The sequence below is a fragment of the Sporothrix brasiliensis genome, assembly GCF_000820605.1.
Source record: "Sporothrix brasiliensis 5110 chromosome Unknown Cont15, whole genome shotgun sequence".
NCBI lineage: Eukaryota > Fungi > Ascomycota > Sordariomycetes > Ophiostomatales > Ophiostomataceae > Sporothrix > Sporothrix brasiliensis.
The window spans coordinates 2,535,564-2,554,497 of record NW_024467134.1 but is presented as its reverse complement, the minus strand read 5'-3'; the positions used below and the strand labels follow the sequence as shown (position 1 = coordinate 2,554,497).

The 18,934-nt window shown below is 58.5% G+C and overlaps 7 protein-coding genes across 7 annotated transcripts; 5 read left to right on the top strand and 2 right to left on the bottom strand.

Moving 5' to 3' along the window:
• Window positions 1-287: 287 nt before the first annotated feature.
• SPBR_05907 (folylpolyglutamate synthase) lies at window positions 288-1,733 on the top strand (the record flags this gene model as incomplete). Its single annotated transcript, XM_040764170.1, has 1 exon — window positions 288-1,733. One exon carries the CDS (start codon window positions 288-290, stop codon window positions 1,731-1,733), a length of 1,446 nt encoding a protein of 481 aa, XP_040622468.1.
• Window positions 1,734-3,378: 1,645 nt separating this feature from the next.
• Window positions 3,379-4,656, top strand: SPBR_05962 (uncharacterized protein; the record flags this gene model as incomplete). The annotated part of the gene is made up of 1 exon (XM_040764224.1): window positions 3,379-4,656. The coding sequence occupies one exon, from the start codon at window positions 3,379-3,381 to the stop codon at window positions 4,654-4,656; it is 1,278 nt and encodes a 425-aa protein (XP_040622467.1).
• An 828-nt stretch (window positions 4,657-5,484) lies between these two features.
• Window positions 5,485-6,504, top strand: SPBR_06065 (uncharacterized protein; the record flags this gene model as incomplete). Its single annotated transcript, XM_040764327.1, has 1 exon — window positions 5,485-6,504. The coding sequence occupies one exon, from the start codon at window positions 5,485-5,487 to the stop codon at window positions 6,502-6,504; it is 1,020 nt and encodes a 339-aa protein (XP_040622466.1).
• Window positions 6,505-6,637: 133 nt separating this feature from the next.
• On the bottom strand, window positions 6,638-7,874 carry SPBR_05981 (uncharacterized protein; the record flags this gene model as incomplete). Its single annotated transcript, XM_040764243.1, has 2 exons — window positions 6,638-7,122; window positions 7,202-7,874. The coding sequence occupies 2 exons, from the start codon at window positions 7,872-7,874 to the stop codon at window positions 6,638-6,640; spliced, it is 1,158 nt and encodes a 385-aa protein (XP_040622465.1).
• A 1,913-nt stretch (window positions 7,875-9,787) lies between these two features.
• Window positions 9,788-11,669, top strand: SPBR_05753 (uncharacterized protein; the record flags this gene model as incomplete). The annotated part of the gene is made up of 2 exons (XM_040764016.1): window positions 9,788-9,851; window positions 9,955-11,669. 2 exons carry the CDS (start codon window positions 9,788-9,790, stop codon window positions 11,667-11,669), a joined length of 1,779 nt encoding a protein of 592 aa, XP_040622464.1.
• A 1,294-nt stretch (window positions 11,670-12,963) lies between these two features.
• On the top strand, window positions 12,964-14,817 carry SPBR_05763 (uncharacterized protein; the record flags this gene model as incomplete). The annotated part of the gene is made up of 1 exon (XM_040764026.1): window positions 12,964-14,817. The coding sequence occupies one exon, from the start codon at window positions 12,964-12,966 to the stop codon at window positions 14,815-14,817; it is 1,854 nt and encodes a 617-aa protein (XP_040622463.1).
• A 491-nt stretch (window positions 14,818-15,308) lies between these two features.
• On the bottom strand, window positions 15,309-18,211 carry SPBR_05594 (kexin; the record flags this gene model as incomplete). Its single annotated transcript, XM_040763857.1, has 2 exons — window positions 15,309-16,395; window positions 16,470-18,211. The coding sequence occupies 2 exons, from the start codon at window positions 18,209-18,211 to the stop codon at window positions 15,309-15,311; spliced, it is 2,829 nt and encodes a 942-aa protein (XP_040622462.1).
• Window positions 18,212-18,934: the final 723 nt, after the last annotated feature.

Sequence of the window (18,934 nt, the reverse complement as noted above, 5' to 3'; positions counted from 1 at the left end):
AGCAATTAGGCATGCGTATTCTTGTTTCGTGTTTTTTTATTGTTTTCTGTGATAACTCTGGACGGAATGAGGTGAAGGTGAGATAAGCTTCAAGGTTGTGCGCTTAGAGCTCGCCCAGCGATAGTGTATGGCAGACTAACTAACGACACTGGCCAACAATAGTGGGTCCAGCCGATATATAAAATCGCACAGACATCAGATTCACCCGATCATTCACAAGCTCGTCATATCGCGTTCGTTTCACGTCGCAACCACGCCACACCACATCGCTTTGCCTTGTTCCGACAATGATCGACCTCGGCCTTGCTCGTATCGGACGGCTACTGCAGCACGCACCGCCACGGGCGTGGAAAGCCGTCCACGTTGCCGGCACCAACGGCAAGGGCTCTGTCTGCGCGTATCTGTCGGCGATGTTCCATGCGCGCGGTGTGCCCTCAGCGCGGTTCACGTCGCCGCACTTTGTCGACCGCTGGGATTGCGTGGTCGTTGATGAGCGCGTGGTGCCCGAGGCCACCTTCCACAGTGCCGAAGAGGCTGTCCTCCAACGCGACCGAGCCGAGCAGATTGGCGCCACGGAGTTTGAGCTGCTGACAGCAACGGCCTTTGAGGTATTCAACGCGGTCCTGCCCAGCGGCGGATTCGGTGTCGTGGAGTGTGGTCTTGGCGGCAGCCTCGACGCTACAACGGCCATGCGTGCGGAGCGCGCCGTCACGATCGTCACACGCATCGGCCTCGACCACCAAGGACTGCTAGGCAGCACCACAGCGGCTATCGCGGCGCACAAGGCGGGCATCATGCAACCAGGCGTGCCCTGCGTCGTGGACCCGGCCAACCGCGACGACCACGCCGTGCGGGACGTGCTGGAGGCACGGGCCAAGGCGGTCGGCGCACCGCTCGTGTACCCGGACCCGTTGTTGCTCCTGCGAGGCGGACACAGCGCCAACGCCAGTGGGGGGTTGGCGCGTCCCGTGGCCCGGCTGGGACTTGAACCGCACCAGCTGACCAACTTGGCATGCGCTTATGCGGCGTTCCAGATTGCCACGGGCCAGATAGGCAGTAAAGACGGTAATGTTGGTAGTGCAGACGCAACCGCCGACGCCGAAAATGAACCTGACACGGAGTTTCTTGCGTCTATTGCACAACAGCTGCGCTGGCCCGGTCGGCTGCAGAAGCTCGATGTTGCCCCACTGCTAAAGGCGAAAGGCAATGCCGATGACGACCATATACCAAACAAGGTTCCAGTCCTCCTCGACGGCGCACACAACCCGCAGTCCGCCGATGCCCTGGCAGCCTACGTCAACAAGCACCTGCGCGGCGGTCACAGTAGCGGGCCCATCACCTGGATTCTTGCTGCCTCGCAGGGCAAGGACCTTGACGAGATCCTGCGGCCACTGTTACGGCCAGGTGACCGCGTGGCGGCCGTCACATTCGGCCCTGTGGATGGTATGCCATGGGTGAAGCCGGCGGCACCCAGTGCCATTCTAAAGCGCGCAACAGAGCTGGGTTTGAACGCAGAGACGGACCAGCACCCCACCACCCAGTCTGTAATCGAGGAGGGCAGCATCGTCCATGATCCCAACAGTCTCGCATCAGCGCTCCGCTGGGCGACGGCCGACGGTGGTCACGGCTACCCGGTTGTGATTGCCGGCAGTCTCTACCTAGTATCGGATACACTCCGTCTCCTGCGCCAGTCAGGCGGCGAAACCGGGCTGCCGCGAGTGTCCGTGTTGTGACGCAGGGATATCCCGCTTTAGTCCCTTTAATACTGGTCACATGATTCGGCGAAGTCGGCAATGTAATAAATCAGCCCAATATACGAACCGAAAACCCTCACTTGAAATTTCCTTCTTTGGACGTGCCCCTGCGCCGTCCCTGCTCCAAGCTGCTTAGCGAATGTGCTCCCCTGTGCTTGTGCTCCCTGTTCCACCTGTGCTCGCTGTGCCTGTTGTGCTGGAGGCACAGCCACAGGACCTTCTACTTGTACTAGGCCAACATCTTACAATAAGAGTTACGCTTAAGTGTATCTCGGAAAGTTGCAACTGAATGACGGCCGCTTGCTCTGTGACAGTGATGTAACGGGCTAGCTGGCAAAGCACAGGTAGCCTCGAGGCAATGGAGCTCAATTCTAACGAAACTTCCAGATACCGAAGGAAAGGAGAGAAAGGAAAGAAGAAAGTCCGGGCGGTGAGACTTCTGATCAGGAGCGTGCCCCTATTCCCGGGCCCCGTGCCTACACCCTGGGCAGTGCCTCTGCCTGCCCAGCCTCAACGGCCCTACGCCGTTACAGACTGGGCGGCCAAGCATGGATGCCAGTTTAACCGGGCAAAATACGAGCTGGTGCACTTTATAAGAGACACGACGGCCAATTCGACACACGCCCTCCGGCTGCCGCATGCCACAGCCCAAGCATCCTCATCATGTAAATATACGGTTGTTTACCGACGGCAGCGCGATCAACGGGCACGTAGGGGCCGCCGCCGTCGCACTTACACCAACGGGAGGACTGGGTGCGAGGAGACGACAATACATGGGACCGATATCTACGTCAACGTGTACGCGGCAGACCTTCAAGCTACTGGCCCTACAGATCGTACTCGACATCCATAGGGTCGGCCATGGGCAGATCAAGCGGCAAAGAAGGCGGCTCCGACCCCCGCGGCAGCTCTGGGCAACCCACTCAAAAATTACTCATGGCCACGACAAAACTCTCGATCCGCCAGGCCATGCAACGCGAGTGGAAGGAAGCATGGGAAAAGGCAAAGCACGGAAGGGAACTCCATCGACCCGGGATTCGGCCGGGTAAAGCAACACTCAAAGCCCATATCGGAACACACCGCCGGCAGGGCCTGACAAGACCTCATAGATAGAACAGATAGGAAGGCTGTTAATGCTGGAGCTCCCACATCTCGTTAGACGGACAACACCTCTTGGACGAACGGCTTCGTGTACAAGACGGGCAATTCTTGAAGGGGGAAAGTTGAATCCGGAAAACGGGATGCGGGAGAACCAGTATTAATAGTCGCACACTACTGCATAGCTGCCACAGGGCGGCTGGGACAGTCTATGATTAAAAAAAAAAAGGGTGGTCTGACATCTCCCACAGCTTTGTTTGGTAGAGTCTGGCCAGGTAATGAAGTGTATCCCGCTTCGCTGGGCGTGCACTGACTCGTAATCTGCCTCCAGCGCCACTTTCTCCTATCTAAGTGCCTCAGGAACAAGGATCAACCCATCGGCTGCTCGATTTAAAGGCGGCCCAGCCCGCGAAACTAAAACACGGATTTAAAAAAACGCCAGCCTCCCTTCCCTTCACTCCCTAACAACAACAACAACAACAACAACAAAAACAATCGAAATAAGAACAACGCGGAGAAGATAAAAATGGAAAACGAAATAAAACACGAAACGCATTCTCCTTCCGGTTCAAGCGACACCGAGGACGATTTTGACGGAAACGACTTTGACGGAGACGACTATGACGGGGACAATGTCGACATCATCCAACTGCACTTCGGAGACGAATTTGAAGCCGACATTATGCTGCTTTTCAACGACGAGCTGATTTCGATCACGGTTTTGGCGCCCCTCGAGTCTAAGGAAAGCTCCATAGAGAAACGCGTTGTTGATCTGATTAGCCAAATTTCCGTTGATACACACAACACCGTCTCCACCGCAATTCTCGACATCATCCAGCCGGCGGGAGAGGAAGAATTTCGGCGCGTCGCCCCAAAGGCTCCCGCGCCGTCGCCACATCAAGGCAACAGCAGACTCCACTCGCTGCTCTACCCCAAGACACATTATTTTGCCTTTCGGAGAGAGGCCCCCGATACACAGCCCAAGATTGTACCCATGTCCCTAAGCGAGGTCCAAGACCGCTGGGCGCCTCCTTCCGAAGACTACGTTGATGGTAGTGTTGAGGAAATCCAATCGCTCTTATCCCGTCTGTATCATTTTCCGCGGTACACAACAAACGACATCAACGTTATCGAAGAGATCCTTAGTGGTGGTACCGTAACGCGTGTCCGTGTCGTGCCACGCAACAACGGGGACGACGTCGACAGCCACGACATCTACACGGCCTCGAACGATCTTCTTTGTAAAGCGACGGAATACTCGGCCGGCCTCATAGCAAGTCCTACGTTGCGGCGCGAGCTTGAGTGCCTCTTGGCGCTGCACGAACACAAATATCAGGCATCAACGTTTTCTGCGCCGGCAGAGTCCATGCGCGTGTTCACGCCGCGTCTCGTCGGCCTGGTCACACACCCAGAGAACCAGCGCATCGTCGGCTTTGTCCGCGAGTGGATATCAGGCGAGAGGCTATCCAATGTGTTAAAGCGCGAGAAGCGCGGGAAGCGTAAGCCACTCGCTGCGCACCACAAGCAGCGATGGGCCCGGCAGCTCCGCGCATCCGTGGACGCCCTGCACGCCCTGGGTCTTGTCTGGGGCGACGGGAAAACGGGCAATCTCATTGTCGGCGTTGGCGGGGCCGACGACCTGACGGGGGCTGTGCATGGGGAAGAAGAAGCCCCTGTCGGCGACTTGTGGCTAATTGACTTTGGGGGCGGATGGACAAATGGGTGGGTGGACAGCGACAAGGAGAATACGATACAAGGAGACGAACAGGCTGTCCAGAAGATTTTGGGCGCACTGCGTATTTGAGGGGAAAAAAATATCGATTGGATATGTCAAGCCCCATCATACGTGTTGATTATTATTCGACCGTTACACCTTCTCATTGTTTTATAAGAACAAGAACCCCCTCCCTAGCCTGATCACCTAGCAGAGACTCTCTCCCTTGGGAAGTGCCTTTGTAACATTAGGGAGCCCGTTTTTTAAAGTAAACGCGATAGCTTCGTCTGGATAAGTTGCTCTTCGGCCCCAGGTTAAACTGCGAGAACTCATGATTCGGCTGATGCGTAAGACGGCTTTCTGTCAAAGTGAAGCTTTAGAATGAAAAAGGGCACACTAGATGGTCTTGATTAGGAGGAGGAAATCCAGCGAGCCTCTAGTGCGGGATAGTACCATATTTATAGACGTTTATGGTAGTATAGGCAGTAAGAACTACAGAGAGCCACATTACCTTTCGAGGACTTTACAACACTTGTTAGAACTTGTTTGGGGCCTCCTTCTTTGTGTCCCTCGTTAATGGATGAGGCCGTACGCTTAGAGCTATATACTTATAACCGCGTGCATACTTGCTGTGGCGCAGACGGTGCACAGGACGTGCACACCTGTGCAGGCATGCTTAGCGCATGTGCCAGGCTGTGTAGCGCCGGTGCTTGGCCCCCAAAGACGGGCCGCGATTTGCAGGGAGGTTGTTGAGGTTATTCGGCGGGTATAACACCGTGTTTATTATATCGTCTGTACACACATACGCTCAACCCATGGCTACTACTGCTACTCCATACACACCCTTCAACAAAAGCGAGGCTATTTAACCTTCCCAATGTGCGTGCCAATCGATTGTTACAGCGCTTGCTCTTTACGATGACAACATCACCGCCGCTTCCCAATCATCTCGTGGTGGTGTGCGGCCACGGCATCTGGCGCGGCGGACCGGCGCGCGGCCATGACGAGGCCGAGTGGCTGATTGAGAGCTACAAGGCCGGCGAGACGCCCACGTTCATCGAGCACATCAAAGCTGGCATCCAGGCGCTGGCGGACGACGGGCGTGCCGTTGTGGCCTTTTCGGGCGGTCCCACACGCAAAGAGACGCCGCTGTCTGAAGCCCGCAGCTATGCCAATCTAGCAGCCGCCAACGACTACTTTGGACTGCTGCCAGACGCTGGTGACGCACAACAACAGCAACAACAGCAACAACAGGGCGCGCATCCGCTCTCGCCGATTCCGCTCCACCGGCGCATTCTGGTCGAAGAACAAGCCCTCGACTCGTACTACAACATCCTCTTCAGCCTCGTTGCCTTTTGGAGGCACGTCCACGAGCTGGCCGCCTCTACCGCGGCTGCTTCGTCTCCTCTGCCAGCCTCGTCTGCCTGGCCAGCTCGGCTCACGATTGTCAGCCATGCTTTCAAACTGTCCCGCCTGGTCGACTGCCACTGCGGGCCCGACGCCATTGGGTTCCTCCCAGTCGAGAGCCGTGTAGCGTTTATTGGCATCAACCCGCCGAACCTACCGGCCGAGTTTGGCAACGCACACCCCAAGGACAACAAAAGTAGCAACGACGGCAGCGACAGCAGCGACAGCAGCGACAGCAGCGACAGCAGCGACAGCAGCGACAGCAGCGACAGCAACAGCAAGGCGTCGGTGTCCCAAGACAAGCAAAAGGCCATGGCGGGCGCGCACACCGTCGTCGACCACTGGACCGAGGATCCGCACGGCGTCGGCGACCTTCTCGCCGGCAAGCGACGGGCACGCAACCCGTGGAAGATCAGCCAGCTGTTGTTTGTGGACGACGAGGAACGGCAGCGCAGCAGACTGCGGACGCGGATGGTGGGCATCGATATGGAGGCCCTGGACGATGACGTTCCGCGGCCGTGGAACAGCTGAAACGGTCGTTGGCACGTTTCTGGGTCATGTGGCGGTCGATGGAATGCAATGATAGACCATGCTATAAACAGTTTTTATCTTTATTTTTATTTATTTTCTGTTCTGTTTGCTCACCGAGTGTGTCATGATCCCATTATATCTTTGACGTCTTTGGACTCTGACCGCCATCTGCAGCCGGCGCGTCCGCCACCGTCTCCACGACAAACTGGATGGCGTCCACGACCATGTCCGAGCTGAACTGGTGTCCAATACCATCGTATATCTTGTCTGTCACCGACAGCCTCAGGTCCGGCCACGTCGCCGCCGCCTTCTTAAACACGTCCAAAAACGGCTTGCCGTTCTTGTACGGCACCAGCTTGTCCGCGCCGCCTGAGCACACGAGGAACCGCTTGCCGACGACGTGCTTCTGCAAGGTGTCGTGCACGGCCTTTTCGCCGTCGGCCGTCGACGGCCACACGGCCGCGTTGGTGCCGAATACAATACCCTTGGGGTCGCGCTTGAGGACGGAGCCAACGAGTGCCGCAGGGAAATCGCGGCTGCCCAAGAACGGCGGGCCGCCCTCGGCAGCGGCCTTGTACGTGGCCAGCTTGGAAAGGCGGGCGCGCTCGACCATGAGATCTAGCACGGTTAGCGGAAGCATGCCCAGGACGCAGATGATGAAGCGCTGGACAGGAAACAAGACAACATGAAAACATACCAATATAGTCTGGGCACCCGATAATGAGGACACCCGCCGTGACGCGTTCGTCGGCAAACAGCAGCTGCCACCCGCTGTGCCCGCCGAGCGACACGCCCAGCACCACATGCTGCGTCACCGCCACGTGGGCCGGCAGAATGCCGCTTGCATAGGCGGCGTCTCTCTCGTCCGAGGCGGCGTGGCCCTTCTTTTGCGCGGGCTCGCTCCCCGGCCCTGCCTTCACCTGTCCCCGGCCGTCGTGTCCGTCGTGGTGATGGTACCCGTCCACCAGGTCAATCAGCAGGTGCGTGTCCGAGACCGTCCCGGCAATCATCCCAAACATGTCCTGGGCGTGCGTCGTGTTGCCCTCGCGCCACGCCGCGTTCGCCCGCGGCGACACCAGCCGCGAACCGTGGTTGCGCTGGTCGAACGCGGCCGCGACCAGGCGGTGTTTCGTGCGCGTCGTGGCGCTCTCATCGGCCACCACCTGCACGCACCGCGCGCCAATGTCGGCCATGTCCTCGCGCGACCGCAGCCGCGGGTGGTGCAGCCACAGCACCGAGACGGACTCGGTGTCTGCCGGCAGCTCGTCGAGGCCGTAAAAGTCGACCAGCAGACCGGCCACGGGGATGGTGCGTCGGGACACGGGCGGCGGCGGCGGCAGGTCCGGCATCGGGTTTGTGGTGTGAGCCATGTTTGGGGCGCTGGGAGACGGGGGACGCGAATTGGTGGAGTGCATCCAGACGGAAGAAGCTCTTGCTGAATTGGGGGTCTGTGCTAAGTGGGCAGGAGCGATCAAAGTATAAAGTACAGAATATAGAGCGGCACTTGCCTCGGTCTAAGACCCGGGGATGAGGGGCAGCTTCCAAATTCCAAGATTAAATACGGCAACCGCAAAGATGCCAAAATTAGTTTGTCCGTCCACAGAAAGCAGGAACGGCCTAAGATGCAGCTGTCACGGCGACATCACATCGGAAGGAGCGATGCACCCAACCGACTGTCGCATTACTCCGTGTTGAACAGCAAAATAACAACGACTACGCCAAGTGCCAGGTAGCTAGACCGGCAGGCAAGTCGATGTCAGCGGGTCGGCAAGTAGGCGGCAAATAAAGAGACCCTGCAGCTAGGCATGGGATATTCGATTAACACAAGCGCAGAGATGAGGCGGCAAGAGCTCGGGCAGCAAAGACAGGTTAGGATTGAGGAAGGAGCGATCCTGCAATGTCGAGATACTTCATCTCCTAACAAGAGACTCGAGATTAAATTGTTTCGTTTTCGGGTTCTCGCAAGCACACCTCGAGCATGCTCCGGGGCGGGGCGGCCTTGCCAACTGTTGAGCTCGCTGCTCGTTCGACCAAGACAGGGGCTCGAGGGGCTAAAACACTAGCACAGGCACTCTACAGATATGCCAAGGAGCAAGGGCAAGCAAAGGCTTACATCATTTTTCCGCCTGGGAGACGCTTGGCTGAACAGGAACATAGCTTCCCATGGTCCGGGCAAAGTAAACTTGAAAGAATGCCACAGGTGGTCATCGGCCCAAGAAGCCAAGGACCGGAAACAAGCAATGCCGAAAGGCCCAACTCCGTCTTGTGCCAGCACACTCCGTAAGTCGTAACATACACGTACTTGGAGCTGCCACCCGGTGGTTCCGGGCAGACGGCGGCGTTCAAACCACCAACACAGCAAGACGGCACGCTTTCCAGCGTCACAACCGCCGCATTGCGTCCAAGTCGGATTATGTGTGTCCACTATCTTCTGTTGCATCCCACGTCTTTCCTCTTTTGTCGGTTGTGCTATTTCCCGTTTCATCCGCTTTCTTTCATTACATACGTGCTTTCCGTTTAGCTAGGACAAAAACTCCGTGCTCCGTACATCTTCTTGGGAACTTGGTAGTTAAGCAGGGCCAGGCCACTACTGCCCGCCATCCGTCAGCGCATTCCCTCTCTCCAGGCCGGCCCCAGCACGAGGTACGTAATTCGTACATACATCGTATGGCCTCTTCCACAGCGGACCCGCTTTTCGCCCAGTTTCTGGAACAGGAACCGAAACGGAAACTCACAGAAGAGCAAGAGCCACGCACTGTGGGGCTGCACGTGACTCTCCCTCGAACGGAACGAGCTACTCAGCGCCCACGACTCTTGCGCCGATTGGTTGACAAGGCAGGAGCATGACGGGACGCCCTGGGGCTTATTACCCGCCCGGAGCCAGCTGGCTCGCCTGGGTCTTGCCTCTTCTAGGCCTTTTGTCCTCCTGCCTTACGCTGTTTTTCACTCCTTTGTCCCTCCGCCTCTTTCTTGTCCTTTTTCTGCCATCCTTGTGCCTTCACTTCCGTTCCTCGACAAACACCACCCGAACAGCAGCTCATCTTCCTGCACCTCTCGCCATCGCAACGTTCTGCACGCCTTGCCGAACATTCCGTGCGTTCCATTATACTTGTCATTGTCGACGTCCTGTTCTTCCGCTGCCATCCGGCGTCTTCCTCGCCTAGACCCCGACATCTGCGCATTTTCCAGTTGTAGTCCAAAATAGCTACATCGACCTCTTCCATCTTGCACAGCATCTGCGCCCATCGCCGGCTCTACATCTTCGGTCAACCGTTGCTCCATCATGAGCGTGTCTCTCAATGCCGCCCGCCGGGCCACGGCCTCCAACAACCCGTTCCTGGGACGAGGTATGTCGCATTGCGTCCTTGCTGCGCATGTACCTTTTTTTTATGTTATGAATCTCTTCCCCCTTTGTGGCCCCAATTAACAGACTCTCCTCTCCCCTTCCAGGCCGCAACATGCCCCGGACCGCCATGCGCGCCGCCTCCATGCACCTAATGCACAATTCGCGGAACCTCGGCGCCCGCAACAACGTCGCTTTCGCGCTCTGCGTGCCCATGCGCGCCTTGTCCACCGACACGCACACATCCGCCGGCGGCCCGCCGTCCGGTCCGCCACCCGGCTTTGACCCAGAAAAGGCTAAGATTCCTCTTTCCAAGGAGAGCCAGAAGGCTGCCGCCGCCAAGGCTTCGAACGCTACGCAGACCCAGTCGTCCCCCGGCAGCAGCGCATCGCCAAGCACTGCCCAGACGTCGTCGTCCAAGGGCGCCACATCCACAACGGCTGCCGCTCCGTCGTCATCCGATGCCTCTGCGCCAACAGCTGTCACTGCCACGTCTGCGGACGCTGACGCGACCGGTGTCGACGTCGAGGGGAAAGAGGGCAAGAAGGAGGAGAAGAAGCTGACGCTCGGCCAAAAGATCAAGAAGGAGGCGCAGCACTACTGGGACGGCACCAAGCTGCTGGCCACCGAGGTCAAGATCAGCACGCGCCTGGCCGTCAAGATGGCGGCCGGCTACGAGCTCACCCGCCGCGAGAACCGCCAGCTGCAGCGCACCGTGCAGGACCTGGGCCGGCTCGTGCCCTTCTCCGTGTTTGTCATTGTGCCCTTTGCCGAGCTGCTGCTGCCCATCGCCCTGCGCCTGTTCCCCAACCTGCTGCCCAGCACGTACGAGGGCAAGACGTCGCGCGACAAGAAGGCCTCGTTCCTGCGTGCCACGCGCAAGGAGGTCAGCGACTTTCTGCGCCTGACCCTCAAGGAGACGGGCCTGCCGATCCAGGCGGCGACCACGCAGCGCGCCGAGTTCACCAACTTCTTCCGCAAGGTGCGCGCCACCGGCGAGAAGCCCACGGCCGACGACGTGATCAAGGTGTGCAAGATCTTCAAGGACGACGTCACGCTCGACAACCTGTCGCGGCCGCAGCTGGTCTCCATGTGCCGCTACCTCAACCTCAACACCTTTGGCACCGACATGATGCTGCGCTACCAGATCCGCCACCGCATGCGCCAGATCAAGCGCGACGACCGCGCCATCAGCTACGAGGGCGTGGACAGCCTGACCGTGGGCGAGCTGCAGACGGCCTGCGCCAGCCGCGGCATCCAGTCGTACGGCGTGTCGCCCGCGCGTCTGCGCGAGGACCTGCAGACCTGGCTGGACCTGCGCCTCAAGGAGGGCGTGCCCTCGACGCTGCTCGTGCTGAGCAACGCCTACATGTACGGCCAGACGTCGTCGGCCACGACCTCGTCGCCGGCCGGCAGCAGCAGCAGCGTCAGCGCCGTCGACACGCAGATCGAGGCGCTGACGGGCGTGCTGTCGTCGATCCCCGAGGAGCTCTTCCACGAGATTGAGCTCGAGGTCCACAACGCCGAGGGCGCCGCCACCAACAAGCAGCGTCTCGAGGTGCTCAAGGAGCAGGAGGAGCTGATTGAGGACGAGGCCGAGCAGAACCAGGAGAACCAGGAGACGGGCTTTGCGACGCCCCGAGACGTCGAAGACATTGACGAGAAGGAGGAGCGCCAGCTGCACGCCGAGGCGGATGCCAACATTACCACCGCCCAGGCCACCGAGGCCATTGACGCCGAGCAGGACCGGGCCAACGCCGGCCGCCAGGCGCAGGCGCCCGCGGCGGCCGACGCGGCCAAGGACGCAAAGAAGGCCGAGTAAACTGATCGTTGCCTGGTGTCTGGTCGGTTGTCTCGCCCTATTCGCTTCTGCATTCTATTCTTTCTTCTCTCGTCTTGTACGGCCGCACTTATTCACAAACAATCGACTTTTTACAAGGCTGTTTTTTTAACTACACCGACTGATACGCACACCATGCATTTTTATTTCCCATTTTCCTTTTCGTTTCGTCTCTTCATGCATCTCCCTTCATCATCTGACGTTTGAATTTTTATTATTTCCTTGTTCTTTACGTCATTTTTCTCATGTCTACATTTTAACAACCCCTTTCCCTTGCGAGGCGAAATGGGACGAGAGCGGCCATCGACCGGCTTACCATACACTTCTCTGTACGATATCAAACAGACAAACAAACCGAAAAAAAATGGGACAAAACAAACACTACAAAAATACTGGCATTATATAGGATGGAAGGGTATGATCTTACAGGGATACATGGGTTTGGCGAATGAACCGAGGATGGCTCAGGATAGAAGAATCACCATTGCTCCTTGGACAACAAAGAGGGGCCAAATTCACAATAGAATTCCGCTTTAACATTGCATGCACGCTGTACGAAATACTCCATATACTCTTTTCTGTTTTGGTTGGTGCTGCGTTGTGTCGTAAGCAACTGAGACAACTGAGACATTCGTCGTGGTTTTTGGCAGCATATTCCACAGCCAAAATGGCTTCATCCAAAGCATAGCTGCCTATCCGCACCGACCAAATTCACTAGCACGCGCAAGCCCCGTTTCACCAGCCACTGCAATTCAGAAACCACCCCGCCCACTACGTCAGCCGGTTTGGCACCTGTCCGTGGCTGCCTCGTGCTGCTGAATAGTGCTTGGTTTGCCCGAGCTTCGTCTTCGGTCGCTGTTTCCCCGTTGCCTAGCCCAGCGCTTTCCCTTGGCTTCCACCTTCCCTGCTTCTGTCCTTGGATGCCTTTCTCTGTCGTCCCTTCCTCCTTCTTCTGATGCTGTCACGCGAAACGTAAGGCGACACCGAATTGGATCCGATCCTACAACCACAATTCGCACCTTCCCCCCAACAACCATTGACCTGACCAGCGCCAACCCGGCCAGGCCGCTCTTACCCCTCTAGATACCTTCTACAGCAGCTAGCCGAAACCGCCACCATCCAACCAAGCTATCGCACCTTCCCTGCACTCCCCACGCGTGAACAGCGCTCTTTCCCGTTGTCCCATTTTCCCCCGTCGCTCCTTCAGCGTACGATTGCACTTGCCATCTACTCCGTACGTCGGACATTTCTTTTTTACCAAAACCCTCCTGGCGCTATGGCCGTCATTGACCAGGACACTTTCTCCAACATCTCCTGGAACAGCGATCAGCGCACCGACGACGAAGGCGTCATCGCCAACGACAACAACGACAACAGCACTACATACGACGCCGCAGCAAGCAAGACCAAGAACAGCAGCAACGTAAACAGATCGAGGATGGCCGACGACGACTTTGAGCAGCCGCTGTTGCCGGGCGGCGACGAACGACAGAAGGAGACACAGAAGCAGAAACAGAAGCAGAAACAGCCAGCCAGCAGCAGCAGCCGTGGCGGCGGAAGCCGAGACGCTGGTGAGATCAACTACGACGAGCACGATGCTGCGGCGCTTGGGCCCGAGATCCTGCAGTGCCGCGTCTCCTCGCCGCTGACCGAGAACGAGGGCGGCAGCAACCCCTTCACCTCCTATCTCGTGACGACAACGTCCACCTTTCCCACGTTCCAGAAGCCGACAGTGTCCGTCCGCCGCCGCTTCACCGACTTCCTGTACCTCTACAACTCCCTCTGCAGGGACTATCCCGCCACCGCCGTGCCGCCCATCCCGGACAAGCAGCGCATGGTCCGCGTCACGGGCGACCGCTTTGGCCCCGACTTCACCAACCGCCGCGCCTACTCCCTGCAGCGCTTCCTCTTCCGTCTGTCGTTGCATCCGGACCTGCGCCGCGCTCCGCTGCTGCACATCTTCCTCGAGTCGGGCGAGTGGAATGCCACCATGCGCAGCCACTCGGTGCGTGTGTCGTCCGCGGACGGCAGCGGCTACGGTGCCGGTGGTGGCTACGGTGGGCCTGGCGGCGGCAGCTCGGGCGGCGGCGGCGCGGGTGGCGGCGGCAGCGAACAGGGTGTGACCAGCAGCATGTTTGACGCCTTTGCCGACAGCTTCATCAACGTCTTCACCAAGGTCCACCGCCTCGACCGCCGCTTCGTCGAGGTCCGCGAGAAGACCGACCGCCTCGACGACGACCTCGCCCACGTCGAAAAGGTCGTGTCCCGCGTCGTGCGCCGCGAGGCCGACCTCGAGGCCGACCTCAAGGACCTGGCCGAGCAGTTCCAGAAACTCATCACGCTCGAGCCGGGCGTCGAAGACGCCGTGCGCGCCTTTGCCGCATCCGTCGAGGACACCGCCGCAGGCCTGCGCGGCCTGCGCGACATCACCGACCAGGACTACCTCAGCAGCCTGCGCGACATGGTCGCCTACAGCGGCTCGCTCAAGAACCTGCTCAAGGCCCGCGAGCAGAAGCAGCTCGACTTTGAGCAGCTCACCGAATACCTCAACAAAAACACGGCCGACCGCGACCATCTGGCCCAGACGTCCGGCGGCTACTACCACAGCGGCCTGTCTGCCGGCGGGGGGTCCAGCACGCGGAGGGACAGCAGCAGCGGCGGTGGGAGTGGTGGTCTGGGCGAGAGCAGCGTGGGCGGCGGCGGCGGCGGCGCGGCGGGCGGTGCCGGCTCGTCCCACGCTGGCGGGTCTGCGTCCGCCGGCGGTGGTGTCGCCTCGTACGTCACGAGCAGCGGCGGTGGCGCGCTGGCGGGTGCCAGCGGCTTTTTGCGCAGCAAACTGGAAGACGTCCGCGGCGTCGACCACGAGCAGAGCCGGCGTGAGCGGCAGCGCAAGCTGGAGCTGCGGGTGGAGGAGCTGACGACCGAGGTAGAGCGGGCCAAGAAGACGAGCGAGTTGTTTGATGAGGAAGTCGTCAAGGAGGTAGCCTACTTTGAGCGCATCAAGCGCACCGAGTTCAAGAAGCAACTGGGCGGCCTGGCCGATGCGCACATTGCGTACTACGATGCCGTAGCCGGCGTGTGGGAGGCCTATGTACGGGAGATGGAAAAGGACGGCGTGCTGGCGGTCTAGGCTGCCTTTGTGTTGACGTTTCATGTTGCGCGTTATCGTTTCCTGCTTTGAAGATGTGGGCTTCTGAATTGTGCGGCTATGGCACTGCTTCCATGTTTTGTATTCTCGTTGCGTTTGAACTCGTCACATGGAGTGTTATATCGGTAGTTGGCGTTTCCGGGTTGACTTTCATTATCGACATTAATATGACATCCGTTTTTAATCCTGTAACAGGTTTACATGCCAAGTTTTTCTTAAAAGAAATACGAAAAAAATACAAATGTGAGACGAAAGAACACAACTATAAATCCACGGGGAAGAAGCAAAACTATACGCGTGAAACTAAAACCGTTGTGTGCGATTGGGAATTTTGGTCACTGGTATTGAATATGTATTATACACTCTATGAACGAAATGCCTGCACAAAAGGAAAAGAAGAAAAAATATACAATCAAGCAAGCATACACGCTCCTGTTCTTTGTTTGGCCTCTTTGGTCTTCTATCGTGTGCCCTCACAACAGCCTTGTGTTGTTGCCAGGCCGTGCTGCGGCACCATCGCCGTCTTCGTCTGAATCGTCCGAGTCACTGCCAATCACGTGGTGCTGCGGCTCCTCTTCATCGGCGACTTGTCGCCGCGCTGCTGCTGTGGTGGTCGTGTCGGTGGTCGCCGCGGGCAAGTGCTCGCTGGACCGGTCATGGTACGCCCGCTGGCGCCCTGCATCGACGTCGTCGTAGCTGTCGTCATCGTCGTCTTCGTCCAAGCTCAGACTGAAACGCCGGACACCGTGCCCGTGGCCATGGCTACCAGACCCGCTGCTTTCGCCTTCCAGGTCGTCCTCGTCGTCCTCGGACCCATCGGCAAACGCGTCGTACAGCTCCCGGCCGCGCGTGGCCTTGCGGCGTCCCTTGCGGCCACCCAATCCCTTCTCGCCGTGGCTGCCGAGCCCGCCGCCGCCGCCACCACCGTTCAGAGCCTCGCCCTCTTCTTCGTCGAGCAGCTCGAATTCGTAGTTATCGCGAGAGTCGTTCCGGAGCCGCTTGCGGCGGGCCATGTACAGGTACACGCCCAGACCCAGACAAAAGGCAACAATGGCGCCTAGCGCGCCGTAAATCCAAATCTGCTTCTTCGTCGACATGTTGGCCATAAAGGCAGGCAGCCAGGATGTCTGACTGGTTGTGGCGGCGGGTGCTGTATCGTGCTCGACTTCAGTGCCGCCCTTGTCGCCGGCGCCGTCTGTCGGCTTGGCCGGTGAAGCACCCTGGGATGTTGACGACGTGGGCTGTGACGCGGGCTTTGACGCGGGCTTCGACGTGGGCTTGACGGGGCGGTCGGGGTGGTCGCCAGGTTTGGTGGTCACCGAGTTGCCCGTAGATTGCCCACCAGGAGGGAGCGTGGTGGTGGACGCTTGCAACGTAGTGGTACTAGTAATATCATGGTCGTCATCGTCGGTCTCCTTGGGCATGGGGAGCAGAGTGGCCTTGGAGGCATCGATGCACTCGCCCCACAGCTTGAGGTGGAAGTCGGTCAGGTTGCCGCTGTGTTCGTTGACAACGGTGTCCTTGACGACGAGCGTCCATTTTCCAACACCAAATTCGCCCCTGTCTGGTTAGCAAAACGTCGAATACCATAAAAGAAACGACAGGCCCAAACCGGCGGGACGGAGAATACGTACCAGTGAACAACGCTCATGAAGGTCCAGTCTTGGTAGCCTGTGGTGGCCTTGTCATGCTTGCGGGTGGCGGAGAGGTGGCTGACAATGTTGTCGGGACTGATCAAATCAACGCTGAGGTCACCGCGGCAGGTGTGCTCAACGTTCATGGTGACAGTGACGTGTTCGATGCGCTCAAAATTGACCTCGTCGAGCATGTCCTCGGTGATTTCAATGGACACAGCGAGACCGACATCGCCCTGCGGGATCGCCTGGTGGACGTGGATCCAAGGGCTGTAGTACCGGGCCTGCGGCTTGACATTCTTCCATGTCTTGGCCATCTCGACGAGCGCGTACGAATCAACCTTGCCGTAGGCATAGGTGTGGCTGTAGTAGCGGCCAATGGAAGTCTTCTGCCAGTCCTTATCGTCGGTGTTGACAGGCACAGCCGTGAGCATGACGAGGTACTGCATGTCGCGCCACGTGAGGTCAGGCCGAACCTGCAGGGCGAGCGCGAAGATACCGGCCGCCAGCGGCGCCGCAGCCGACGTTCCACCGTGTTGGTTGTAGCAGGCATTGGTACCGACATCGGTGGTGTGGATGGCCTCGCCGCCGCCACTGGAGTAGGTAACAACCAGGCTGGCGGAGCATTTCTCGGAGTAGTATGGGTGGTTGCCCTGGTAGTCGATGGCGCCAACGGTGATGCTGTAGATGCTGTTGGTGTAGCCGTCAAAGTTGCAGTTGTCCTCTTGGGCAGCACCGTTGCCACTGGCAAATACGTAGATGGAACCGAGGCCGTTACGACCCTTCTGGACCGCGTTTAGCATGGCGCGGCGGATGATGATGCCGGGGGCGTCCATGCTACGGCCGTCGTCCGGTGGGCCCCAGGAGCAGGAGTAGATGAGGTTGTTCTGCATGTCGTAGTTGAGGGCGACGGCCTCGTCGGCATCCGATATGGCCTTGGAGAGGATACGAAGCCCGGCAATCTTGGAGTTAAAGGCAACGCCAACACCACACACGTCGTTCTTGGCGGCCGAGATCTCGCCAGCACAGCGCGTGCCATGCCTATCGTCGGAGAGCTTGGGACGCGGCTCGGGGTTCTTGTCGTTAAAGTCGTAGGAGCCGGCCGCGTAGTAGTTCGGTTTCAGGTCGTCGCTGTACATGTCGAGCCCGTCGTCCACAATGGCGACGGTGGTGTTCTGGCCGGTGATGCCCTCCAGCCAGAGGTCGGTGACGTTGACGTCGTGGCCCGGATACAGTGTGTTGATCAGATGCCACTGCTCCTTGAAGATGGGGTCCTTGATGCCCAAGGTGTCGGCGACCTTGTTGAGCTTGGCCAACGCTGCAGGGTTGACTGTGTCCGCCTTGGTTTGGAGTGCGGGGAGCGACGGACCAACCCGCGGCGGGACGACGCGCTTCTCCCACGGCTTGCGCAGGGCCTGCTTCTGGGCAAAGAGCACGCCGTCCAGGGCGTTGCGGTCGGCCAGTTCAGGAAGGTCCCGCTTCCGCCGTTTTCTCTCCGTCAGCTCGCGCTTGACGACATCGTGCTCCGTTTTGTCGCTAGAGAAGACGTGATGGTCTTCGAGCTCGCCGAGCTGGCCTTCGTGTGTCAGGCCGAGGTGCAGGGCGACCTGGTCTGGGGAGGTTTCGGGGTCGAGGTGGAGGACATAGTAGTCGTTTGTGTCGTGGTTGCGGTGGACCGACCGGAACGACGAAGCCGCCGAAGCCAGGCCGGCCAGGCCCAGCAGCGCAGCGGACAGCTTCATGGTGTGTCAAGAAGGAGGAGAAGGGCGTGGTAGCGGGAGCAAGATGGGAGAGAGGAGAAAGGAGAGGGGAGAGAGGATAGCGGAAAGAGAAGGTCGGTCGGACCGCGGGAGCACGAGATTCGATGCTGCCTGTTTGAGGTGTAAGATACCAATCGAAAGGGAGAAAGGGCAGGGATGAAGATGGACGCGGCGTCAAAGTTCAACGTGGGTGCGAAAGAAAAGAACACTGTAGTAAGACCCGAGATCCAGCCTCATTGGGACCGACGCGAGCTGGCACCAGCAGACAACGACAGATTTGAAGCAAACAGGGAGATGAGCTCTTGGTCGTGGACTTGGTGGCCGGCTTGGGCAGGCTTCGTGCGGAAAGGGATGGGCCCGACACCTGGCAGACTGCAAAGGGAGGAGACGCAATAAAACAAAAGATGAGGCGTCCTGGGCGGATGCCGAAAGCAATGCAGGCAGACCAAATTGAGGGAACAAAACGAAGAGGAAAGATGAACAAGTAAAAAAAAAGGCAGAGGACAGAATGACAAAAAGATGGTGCAGAGTCCTAGTGTCGAGCAGATGCAGGAAGACGGCAAAAACCCAACCAAGAAGCCAAGAGTAGCCAAGAACGATACGAAAAGGAATGCAAGAGGCAGAGAAACACAGCACGGGCGAGGCAGTGACAAAAAGGGCAGAAGCAGAACAAAGGAAACGCAAAACCGTTTCCGCGGGCGCCGT